The sequence below is a fragment of the Mustela putorius genome, unplaced genomic scaffold, assembly GCF_011764305.1.
Source record: "Mustela putorius furo isolate JIRA1106 unplaced genomic scaffold, ASM1176430v1.1 tig00003962_pilon_pilon_pilon, whole genome shotgun sequence".
Taxonomy (NCBI): domain Eukaryota; kingdom Metazoa; phylum Chordata; class Mammalia; order Carnivora; family Mustelidae; genus Mustela; species Mustela putorius.
Genome location: NW_025422106.1, coordinates 21,662,339 through 21,674,974, shown reverse-complemented (window position 1 = coordinate 21,674,974; position 12,636 = coordinate 21,662,339). Strand labels below are relative to the sequence as shown.

The following is a 12,636-nucleotide window of genomic DNA, read 5'->3' as shown; positions in this document are numbered from 1 at the left end:
GCTCCTGGCTCAGCAGGGCATCTACCAATCCCTCTGCCCTTCCCCTTTGCTCAAGCTCTCTCTCTCTCAAAAGAAATAAAATCTTTAAAAAAAAAAAAAAAGGATCAGATCACGTTCTTTTTAAAAATTAAATCAGACGACTTTATTTTTCATTTGACTGCAGTTGGTTGTTACATTAGTTTCAGGTAAAATTAAGCTCTTTTTTAAAAGTAGGCTCCAAACACAACACGGGGTTCGAATTCACGACCGTGAATTAAGGTCATGTGCTGTACCGACTGCAAAGGCAGGAGTGTCTGGCTGACTGGTACAACATGTGACTCTTGATTCCAGGATCATGAGTTCAAGCCTCATACTGGGTATAAAGCCTACTTTAAAAAAAAAAAAGAAAAAAGGCAGCGGTAATAACCTCTGCTGAAATAATAAATCAAGGCTATTATGACCAATGGCGACTAAATCTATTAGGTAAAAAGTTGAATGAAAAGGAAAATGGGGAACTAGCCTTATCAGACATCCCATAATATCACTCTAATAAATATGAGGGGCACCTGGTGGCACAGTCGGTTGAGCATTTGATTCCTGGGTTTTGGCTTAGGCCGTGGTCTCAAGGTTATGAGATCCAGCCCTGTAGTGGGCTCTGCGCTCAATATGAAGTCTCCTTGGGATTCTCTCTCCCTCTTTCCCTCCCAGTCATGCTCTATCTCTCTAAAAAATAAAAAAAATAAATCTTAAAGTAACTATGGTACTAGTGTGAAATAGGCAATTAGTAAAAGAGAAAGAGAAGGAAGACCTCAGTTTGTAGGCATTTATTAATTTATTAGAGAGAGCACGAGTGGGGGAGGGGCAGAGGGAGAGGGAGAAAGAGACTCCCTGGTGAGCAGGGAGCCCAAAACAGGGCTCTATCTATCCCAGGACCCTGAGTTGATGACCTGAGCTGAAGGCAGACGATCAACTGACTGAGTTACCCAGGCACCTCAGTTTGGAGGCTTTCAGTGCAAGACAAAAGCAGTAATTAATTTAAGGAGAGAAACAAACAGCGCAAGCACATTTGGCCAACACCTAGAAGAAAATGAGAATGGGAACCCTATCTTACACCACATTCCAGATAGACCAAAACCTGAAAACAAACAAAAAACTAAAAAGTTTTCATCGAAAAGTTAGGAGATTCTGTGTAGCTAAAAATTCATAGCTGGACAGCCATCAAAATCAGTTCTGGAAAACTGGAAGTATTACAAATAAATAAATATATAGTTGACTGTATATAATTTTTTATTTTTTATTTTATTTATTTTTTTTTAAAAAAGATTTTATTTATTTATTTGACAGAGAAGGAGAGATCACAAGTAGGAAGAGAGGCAGGCTGATGCGGGGCTTGATCCCAGGACTCTGGGATCATGACCTGAGCCCAAGGCATTGGCTTAAACCACTGAGCCACCCAGGCGCCCCTAATTTTTTAAATATTAAGAAATAGAAAATGAAAGACAAAGTTGGAGAACTTTATGGATGATAAGATTGACAAAACTTGAACCCACTGATCAATAATTAATAGCACTTAAATTGGGATAGTTAGACATTGTGTGTCTCTTGATGTGATGCAAAAGGAAGTAAACTATAACCCTTATGAACATTCCCTGCAAACTTTTTTTGAAATAAAAAGTTTAATCTAAATATAATCATGCCTTAAGACTTAATTAACAGTTTACATGAAATATGAAGAAGAGAGGAATACATTAAATGACACTACGAGGATGAAATAAGCCAAATCCGTATGTGAGAATTCCTACAGAGCATAATTATCTGATCCTCAACAACAAAAAAGGGGGGTACGTGGGGGATAGTGGTTATAGATTAAAAGACTTAAAAGATAATTAACCAAATGCTATGCCTGGACTTTGGGTCCCTATCCAAATAAATCAACTTAAGACATTTTTGAGATCAAAGGGGAAATTAAAGCATGAACTGAGTATGAGATAATATTAAAAATTCATTATTAATTTTGTTAGATATCACAATGGAATTATGGTTATGTCAAAGTCAGAAAGTCCTTATTTGATTCCAAAATATTTTGGAATCTAATGATGGTATACTGAAATTCCCTCCCACACATCTTGCCTCCACCACAAGTTGTATGTAAGGAGCAGGGGGAGGGATAAGAAAAAAATTAGCAAAATACTGGCAACTGTTGACACCAGGTGGTAAGGAGTTGGGGATTTCATTGTACTGATTCCTCCTACTTCTGTGTGTGTTTGAAAATTTCCATGATAAAAAGTTTTAAAAAAATAAATAAAGAGATTTATAAAGGAGCATTATATCAGTTATCAAAGTATTTGGGGATTTAAGCCAATATTCATTGCTCTCTGCAGAAATCTAACTCAACAAATACATTTAGTTTTTATGCATCAAGTTTTCAGGAGTGTCCTTTTTAAAAAAGCTTGGCATGGGAGACACATGCAAATAAAAAATCACCATAGAGGGCACCTGGGTGGCTCAGTGAAGGCCTCTGCCTTCAGCTCAGGTCATGATCCCAGGGTCCTGGGATCGAGTCCTGCATCCGGCTCTCTGCTCAGCAGGAAGCCTGCTTCTCCCCCACCCCCCGCCTCTCTGCCTGCCTCTCTGCCTACTTGTGACCTCTGTCTGTCAAACAAATAAATAAAATCTTAAAAAAAAATTCACCATAGAATGTGGTAAGATGTAATAACAGATTTACAAGCTATAGCAGAAATAAGAAGGGATGGAATGATTCATTTTGTAAGGGATAAAGATGAGGGCAAAGTATTCCCAGAAGAGGTGGCAGAGACTGGATTGTGAAAGAATACAAGTTTACCAGGAAGAGAAAGGGGAAGAAAAGATATTTTCAGCCAAAGTAACATGTGCAAAGGCATGGGAAAATGATAAAATAAGAAGTATTGGGGCCAGAATGGATTCCAGTAAGAAGAGTTCAAAAATTATTGAACATTCTAAGTACTAAAGTGTTACAAAGTTTTAAACTGAACATTTCACAGGAAGGCTGAAGGAGAATTTAAAATTAGACATGAATGCTTCTGAGAGAAAGACATCAAATTGTTAACTGTGATTTCTGAGTGGTGGGACAATAGACATTTTAATTTCTGTTTATGTTTTCCTAACCTTGTCAAGTTTTTTTTTTTTTTGTAAAGATTTTATTTTTTAAGTAATCTCTACACTGAATGTGAAGTTCAAACTCACAACCCCGACATCAAGAGTTACATGCTCGGGGCGCCTGGGTGGCTCAGTGGGTTAAAGCCTCTGCCTTCGGCTCAGGTCATGATCCCAGATCCTGGGATCCAGCCCCGCATCGGGCTCTTTGCTCAGCAGGGAGCCTGCTTCCTCCCCTCTCTCTCTGCCTGCCTCTCTGCCTACTTGTGATCTCTGTCTGTCAAATAAAATAAATAAAAATCTTTAAAAAAAAAAAAAAGAGTTACATGCTCTAATGACTGAGTCAGCCAAGTGCCCCTAAACTTGTCAAGTTTTAAGAAAAATGGCTGTGTATTTGTAAAATGATTTTCCATTTTTAATAACTACATATAAAATACCCAATTCATATAGGGATTAGGATTCATGTAGAGATTAAAGATTAGGATTCATATAGAGATTAAGGATTCAAAGAAATTCAAATTTATCTTTGGAATATATATTTTTTTAATTTTATTTATTTATCAGAGAGAGAGGGGGAGAGAGCGAGCACAGGCAGACAGAATGGCAGGCAGAGGCAGAGGGAGAAGCAGGCTCCCTGCTGAGCAAGGAGCCCGATGTGGGACTCGATCCCAGGACGCTGGGATCATGACCTGAGCCGAAGGCAGCTGCTTAACCAACTGAGCCACCCAGGCGTCCCATCTTTGGAATATTTTTAATGTAAAACTTTCAAAAGTCCACTTACTAAAAGCATTTGTTTTAATTCAAGGGATTTAATAAATGATGTGAATATGCTGAGTATGTAACTGATCTGAATGTTCTGTGTATTATCTAAAGGAAACTCATAACAAAAATATTAAACAAATTAATGCTTATCAACCTTTAATCTAGTAAGAATCACTTAAATTTTGTTTGCTCAGTTTTGTCATTTAAGAAACTCAGAATATTTTTCAATAATATAAAAATGAAACTAAGATTTGTGATAAGCTATATTAATCCTTCCCCCCCTTTTTAAAGGTTTTATATACTCAGGGTGCCTGGGTGGCTCAGTGGGTTAAAGCATCTGCCTTCGGCTCAGGTCATGATCTCAGGGTCCTGGGATCGAGCCCCACGTCGGGCTCTCTGCTCGGCAGGGAGCCTGCTTCCTCCTCTCTCTCTGCCTGCCTCTCTGCCTACTTGTGATATCTGTCTGTCAAATAAATAAAATATTTAAAAAATATATAAAGATTTAATATACTCATTTGAGAGAGAGAGAGAGAGAGAGAGAGGGAGAGCAGAAGCAGGGGGAGGGGCAGTGGGAGAAGCAGCAGACTCCCCACCAAGCAGGGAACCCTATGCAAGGCTAAATCCCAGGACCTGGAGATGATGACTGGAGCCAAAGGTGGATAAAGTTCAACTGACTGAGCCACCCAGTGACCCAATTTCCATTTCTTTCAAAACATGTTACTTATTTTTGCAAGTTAGCAAGGTGGCTTCACTGGGTAGGTAAGAGTTACCATAATTAAGACTTTTGAAAAGCTCTTCCAACCTATCTCCTTTGAAATAAAATGTATTTTTGTGTGAATATATTCAGTTCGACAAAGAAAGGACCTATAAAAAGTCCCAACTGTCAATTCTTATTTAAGAAGTACCAACTATGTTGCTGATGCTGCGAAACACTGAGAGAAAACTAAATGAAATAACAAAACAAACAAACAAAAAGCCCATTTATACTATGGAGATACTGATACTTTACATGCATGTATGAAACTCATATGGGCTTTAACATTTACAGTGATGTTATGTTGCTGAATTTTTAATGTAAATGAAGTATGAGAAAAGTTGTAGTAAGACCTCATTTGGGTCAACTGAGACTTACTTGGTGTCTCAACCTAAAGGAACAGTTTTTGGTTCATTTGGAGGCTGAAAATAATCCTCAAACAGAATTATAACATTCACTCACATTCCACCTCTATTTATTTTCAGACGACTGCTTCTTTTCTGTATAACCAGTAAGCACAAAGTGTAGAAAAATAGTTGTTAAAATTTTTCAAAGTTTTTATAGGGAGGGTACATGGATTTGGTAGTTGCCAACTGACCCAAACTGCTTTACGGACCTGGGCTTCACCTGAAATGTAAACATTAGCCCTAAAAACCAAGCAGCAACTGAAGGCTCTGTAGATTTGTCATCCTATTGTTCTTTTATTATTGTTATTATTTTTTAATTTATTTGTTAGAGAGAGAGAGATACAGAGCGCAAGCACAGGCAGACAGAGTGGCAGGCTAGAGGCAGAGGGAGAAGCAGGCTACCCGCCAAGCAAGGAGCCCGATGTGGGACTCATCCCAGGATGCCAGATCATGACCTAAGCCAAAGGCAGCCGCTCAACCAACTGAGCCACCCAGGCGTCCCTCTTTTATTATTTTTAATACTAAATAATCATAAGCATTTTCCATTATCAAAGTAATATTTTAAAAGGCAGAAAACAGAACAAATCTACTGTATTAATATAGCTACTACTAGAATTCTTTCAATTTGCTGTAAATTGTCTTTTTTATTTCATTCAACACATCATAAGCATTTTCTCATATTAATACTGGCTTTTTAGCCATCATGAATAAGATTTCACTGGCTTGGCCATAATTACTTAATTATATCTCTATTCAGATGGTTAGGTGTTTTCTTTTATCTTTTATTTTCTCCCATGTTTTTATTTAAATTCCAGTTAGTTAACACAGAGTGTAATACTAGTTATAGGTGTAAGATTTCATCACAAACATACATCACATACAAACATACATACATTCATCACATACAAACAACACCTGGTACTCGTCACAACAAGAGCACTTAATTCCCATCACCCACTTAATCCATCCACCTACTCACCTGCCTGCTCACCTCCCCTTTACTAACCTTGATGTTTGGATGTTTTAAATCATGATAAATATGTTATAATGGGGGTGCCTATTACAGCATATAGTTAGCACATAGTTAGCATCTGCCTTCAGCTTAGGTCATGATCCCAGTGTCCTGGGATCAAGTCCCAGGTTGGGTACCTGTTCAGCAGGGAGCCTGCTTCTCCCTCTCCTCCCCACTCACACTCCCTGTCACTATTTCTGGCTCTCTCTCAAATAAATAAATAAAATCCTAAAAAAAAAAAAAAGTTATAATGACTGTTTATATGCATAATTTCCCCTATATTTTGCATTTCTTTTCCTTAGACTAAATTCTCTAAGTCTCAAATGCTTAACAATTCCAGAACTCAATATATACATCTGTATTGCTTTTCTTTTTTTTTTTTTTTTTTTTTTTTAAAGATTTTTTATTTATTTATTTGACAGAGAGAGATCACAAGTAGGCAGAGAGGCAGGCAGAGAGAGGAGAGGAGGAAGCAGGCTCCCTGCTGAGCAGAGAGCCGATGCGGGACTCGATCCCAGGACCCTGAGATCATGACCTGAGCCGAAGGCAGCGGCTTAACCCACTGAGCCACCCAGGCGCCCCTGTATTGCTTTTCAAAATGCATTTATAGTATATGAGAGTACTACTGCACCTTCACCTATAGATATCAGTTTTAAACCAGACTTTGTAGAACATGTAGACTTTGGTTCATATACTGAAATAAAGCTGTATCTAAGTTATTAATTAGCACTGTTTAACTCTGAACCACTAGGTGGAGCTAAAAATACAAATATATTTTAATAGTACCACTATTTCTTTCATGACACGATTTCTAAAAACTACAGAGGTTTTCCTTAGAGTGATAATTTTGAAGTGTAAGCGACAGAACTTCAGACTGAATTTTAAATGTTCAAACTGGAATCAGATTTATAAATCTGATAAACTATAGATTTTTCTCAAAATTTATGTGTTCTATCTTTCTCATCCTGAATAAGAAACAAAACCAAGATAATTTTTACAGTCAAATACCTCTCAAAGAAGCTAGTAACAAAGACAGCTGTCCCAGGGAAATAGTAACATCTTAGTTAAGTGGATTTTTTAAGACTATTTTTTGAATATAAGAAGGCATTGTATTTTTATCCAAAAACAGTAACAACTTTCATTAGGCAAAACTGTTAGACAAGTATTCACTTACAATGGACCAACCAGCTGCTGGGAAACGGTTGTGTCAGGAATTTTTGTTTTTTTAAATATTTTACTTACTAATTTGTCAGAGAGAGAGCACAAGCAGAGGGAGCAGTAGGCAGAGGGAGAAGCAGGCTCCCCACTGAGTAGGGAGGACGATGTGGGACTTGATCCGAGCTGAAGGCAGAAGCTTAGCTGACAGAGCCACCCAGGCGTCCCTGTATCAGGAATTCTTCAACACAGCTCTAAACAGTATAGTACTGTACTGTATTTTCTCTTCTCTAGCTTACTTTATTGTATGAATACAGTATATAATACACATAACATACAAAATATGTGGTAACAGTTAACACATATTTATGTTATCGGTAAGATAAGAGTATGTTATCGGTAAGGCTGCTGGTCACTTTCATACATGTAAGAAAAGCTACATGCACATTTTCTTTTCTTTTTTTAATTTTATTTTTTTATTTATTTGAGAGGGAGCGAGACAGAGACAGAGAGAGAGAGAGAGAGAGAGGCAGGCTCCCTGCTGAGCAAGGATTCTGGGATCATGATCTGAGCCAAAGGCAGATCCCAGCATCCCATATGAAATTTTCCACTGCACAGGTTGTCGCAACGCCTAACCCCCACGTTGTTTAAGGGTCAACTACACTTCTAGCAACAAATGCTTTCCTCTCTCTTAAAAATCATCTGCTCACAAAACACATACATACTTACACACCAAGTTTACTACCTTTTTTTTTTTTTAAAGATTTTATTTATTTATTTGACAGACAGAAATCACAAGTAGGCAGAGAAGCAGGCAGAGAGAGAGAAGGGGAAACAGGCTCCTGCTGAGCAGAGAGCCCTATGTGGGGCTCGATCCCAGGATCCTGAGACCATGACCTGAGCCGAAGGCAGAGACTTAATCCACTGAGCCACCCAGGTGCCCCCCAAGTTTACTACCTTAAAGGATGAAATGAATTTGGGGATTTTAGTTCGATTCTTTAATATACCTGACAAAGAATAAGTAATAAGTAAATGAAGATACAACTAGAAGTAACATTTTCAGCCTGATCTTTCACTTGTGTGAAAATAAACTTCTGTCCTCTAATTATCTTCCACCAATCTGTATAGCTGCAGGTCCAGGATGCACAAGTGAAATATATATTCCCTATCCTCTGTCCCCACTTCTCCCAGGCAACTACTAATGTTCTTTTTCTTCACTATCCAAGTTTTTCTCCAATATCCTTAGATAGAGCTAGGTACATAAAAGAAGTGAGGAAGACGGAGCCGGAGCTACTCTCTCCCAATTCAGCTGTCTTCACATAACCCCGTATTCCTTCCTCTAGCAATTACCACTTAATTATATTCCCTTGATGTTTAGTACTCAATAATTTTAAGGTTCACTGTTGAATCAATAATTTCATTTTTGAATTTTTAAATTTTATTTTTTAAAAGAAATTATTTATTTATTTATTTGACAGACAGAGAGAGACACACACACACAGCGAGAGAGGGAACAGAAGCAGGGGGAGTGGAAGAAGCAGGCTTCCCACCGAGCAGGGAGGCCTATGTGGGGCTCGATCCCAGGACCCAGGGATTATGACCTGAGCTGAAGACAGACACCTAACGAATGAGCCACCCAGCTGCCCCCCATTTTTTTTTTTTAAAGATTTTATTTATTTATTTGCCAGAGACAGAGGGAGAGAGAGCGAGCGAGTACAGGCAGACACAGAGGCAGAAGCAGGCTCCCTGCCGAGCAAGGAGCCCGATGTGGGACTCGATCCCAGGATCCTGGGATCATGACCTGAGCCTAAGGCAGCTGCTTAACCAACTGAGCCACCCAGGCGTCCCTTAAATATTTTTAAAAATGATTTTAATTATTTGAGAGAGAGAGCACAGGCAGAGGGAGTGGCAGAGGGAGAGGGAGAAGCAGGCTCCCCGCAGAGCAGGAAATCTGATGTGGGGCTCCATCTCAGGAATCTGGCATCATGACCTGAGCCAAAGGCAGATGCTTAACTGAAAGGAGCCAGCCAGGCACCATAAAGTAGTAATTTTAAAGAAAAAGAAAAACACTACCAAAACCAGAAGTAAGGAGATACTGTATTGTGAAAACAATTCAATGTCAACTGTCAATATGAAAAAAGACTTATAATGCTTCTGCTGAAAGCAAACACTGGCACAATTACTTTCCTCATATTACTTATACCTTTTGTTCTAAGAGTGCCCGGCGGAGAGAGACCCTCTGTTCAAGCTCTCGAAGTTCTCGATCATGTTGTGCCTCTGCTTGCATCTTGATTTTGCTCTGATATGCATTCAACAGCTCCAGTTCCTGCTGCAGCTGCATCTTCAAAACCTGGCACTCTGCTTCCTGTGCTTCATCCAAACGTAGCTGAAAAAGAGAAAGAAAATATATACTACTGTGAGTTATCTATTCCTCACCTATGGAAAAGAGCAGGTATGAGACAAGACGAAGTACTCTTTTGCAGGATACACAACTGTTCTCTCTCATGTCTTAGAGTAAACATCTCTAAAGAAAGCAGGCCTACCCCTGGGACAAATAATATATTTTATGTTAATTAAAAAAAAAAAAGGAGGAAGGCCTAGTAACTAACCATTGATGGCATTAGGAAGATAAAGCTATCAGGAGCTCTTTGGAGGATGCCTAAATAACCTTTTTTTATTTATTTTTTTAAGATTTTATTTTATTTTTTAATTTTATATATATATATATTTTAAAAGATTTTATTTATTTATTGGACAAAGAGAGATCACAAGTAGGCAGAGAGAGATTGGAGGAAGTAGGAAAGCAGGCTCCCTGCGGAGCAGAGAGCCAGATGAGGGGCTCAGTCCCAGGACCATGGGACCATGACCCAAGCGGAAGGCAGAGGCTTCAACCTACTGAGCCGCCCAGGTGCCCATTTTTTTAAGATTTTAAAAAATTTTTATTTGACAGACAGAGATTATAAGCAGGCAGAGAGAGAGAGAGAGAGAGAGAAGGAAGCAGGCTCCCCGCTGAGCAGAAAGCCTGATGCGGGGCTCCATCCAAGGACCCTGGGATCATGACCTGAGCCGAAGGCAGAGGCTTTAACCCACTGAGCCACCCAGATGCCCCAATAACTATGTTTTTCTTAAGAAAAATCTAGAATATGATCAGACGATATAAGTAAGACTGAATGCTTTCTTTCCAATGGGAATAACTATAGCATAAAGACAGGCAAACAGCCTACTGGCCAAATTCGGGCGGCTGTCTGGGTTTTTCTGTTTTTTTTTTTTTTTTTTTTTTTCTTTGAAGATTTATTTATTTATCCTAAAGAGAGAGAGAGTGAGAGGAAGACAGAGAGGGAGACAGAATCCCAAGCTACTCCTCACTGAGTAAGAGGCCCGACAGGGAACTTGATCTCATGACCCTAAGATCACTATCTGAGCTGAAACCAAGAGTTGGAGGTTTATCCAACTGTACCACCCAGGAGCCCCAAGAATGGTTTTTACTTTTGAAATAGTTACATTTGCAATAGCTATGTAAGTACCCACATAATATTTTCAATTTTGACTCCTGGCCTACAAACTCTAAAATATTTACAACCGAGCCCTTTATTTTAAGTTAATTTTTTTTATTTTTAAAAAGATTTTATTTGAGAGAGAGAGAGAAGCAGGGTCTCTGCTAAGCAGAGAGCCTGACCTGGGGCTTGATCTCAGAACTCTGAGATCATCACCTGAGCCAAAGGCAGCAGCTCAACCCACTGAGCCACCCAGGCACCCCAATCTGGCCCTTCAAGAAAATGTTTACAAAACTTCTATAGAAAATATTTTGGGGCGCCTAGGTGGCTTAGTCGGTTTTGTCACTCTTGGTTTTGAGTCTGGTCATGATCTCAGAGTTATGGGATCCAGCCCTGCATGGGGCTCTGAGCTCAGCAGGAAGTTTGATTTTTTCCTCCTCTGTCTGCCCACCCCCCATTCCCTGTACTCTCTCAAATAAATAAATCTTTAATTAAATAAAAAAAGAACCTGAAGTTTTTTTTTTTTTTAATAAAGATTTTATTTATTTATCAGAGAGAGAGAAGGGGAGAGAGCGAGCATAGGCAGACAGAATGGCAGGCAGAGGGAGAAGCAGGCTCCCCGCTGAGCAAGGAGCCCAATGTGGGACTCGATCCCAGGACGCTGAGATCATGACCTGAGTCGAAGGCAGCTGCTTAACCAACTGAGCCACCCAGGCGTCCCAAACCTGAAGTTTTAAATAGGCTCTCCGCCAGTGCCTCTCAGGTGTTTAGCATATGTCCCAATAGCATATATCAAGACTGGAGCAGCAGTTTTATTAGGTAGTGGGCAAAAGTAGTACTGTATTTGGACTCCAAATGGTCACATTTGAGTACAAATATGAAATATTTTCTTGGGGCGCCTGGGTGGCTAGTGGGTTAAGCTGCTGCCTTTGGCTCAGGTCATGATCTCGGGGTCCTGGGATCGAGTCCCACATCGGGCTCTCTGCTCTGCAGGGAGCCTGCTTCCCTCTCTCTTTCTCTCTCTCTCTGCCTGCCCCTCTGTCTACTTGTGATCTCTCTCTGTCAAATAAATAAATAAAATCTTTAAAAAAAGAACTTTTTATGTCTAGACCCCACATCATTATGTATGATATATGCCCAAGATATATGGGCATATGTTTGAATGTTCAAGTTCAAACTTGGCTTCTATTAGACTGATTCAGTCACAGCATGGGGTTTCTTTAATAAACAAACCTTACTGTTAGAAAATATTGGGGACTCAAATCATGTATTATGCTCCAGCTAGTTAGAGATGTGGTGCTCTAATGCCCTATATCCCTTGAAGCTTTCTCACAACAGACTGTAAATAACAAAGAAAAACTACATCCTAAGAAAACATAAAGAAGTCTTAGATTTTTGCATTTCAAGTTGGAGCAAATACTACACAAAACTAGCATCTCAATATATGCTCAAGAATTTACCTTTCCCATTAAAAATTAAGAAGTAAAAAAAAAAAAAAAAAAAGAAAAAAAAAAAAAAAAAAAGAACTTTTTTTTAAAGATTTTATTTATTTATTTGACAGAGATCACAAGTAGTCAGAGAGGCAGGCAGAGAGAGAGCGGAAAGCAGGCTCCCCACAAAGCAGAGAGCCCGATGCGGGCCTCGATCCCAGGACCCTGAGATCATGACCCGAGCCGAAGGCAGAGGCTTTAACCCACTGAGCCACCTAGGCACCCCAAGAAATACTTTCTTTATCACAAATGGAAATACGATATTTCTCTTGCATATCAGTGGTTCCCTAAAGACTTCAGAATCAAATCTACATTTCTGGGGCACCTGGGTGGCTCAGTGGGTTAAAGCCTCTGCCTTCCGCTCAGGTCATGATCCCAGGGTCCGGGGATCAAGCCCTGTATCGGGCTCTCTGCACAGCGGGGAGCCTGCTTCCTCCTCTTTCTCTCTGCC

The 12,636-nt window shown here is 39.5% G+C and overlaps 1 protein-coding gene across 4 annotated transcripts in view; it reads right to left on the bottom strand.

Moving 5' to 3' along the window:
- TAOK1 (TAO kinase 1) overlaps positions 1-12,636 on the bottom strand; it is a 173,962-nt gene that overhangs the window by 16,897 nt on the left and 144,429 nt on the right. For all 4 annotated transcript variants that reach the window (XM_045069951.1, XM_045069950.1, XM_004746938.3 and 1 more), the window contains one exon: positions 9,405-9,587. In XM_045069951.1, the coding sequence (XP_044925886.1) occupies positions 9,405-9,587 (183 nt within the window). The remainder of the gene's footprint in view (positions 1-9,404; positions 9,588-12,636) is intronic.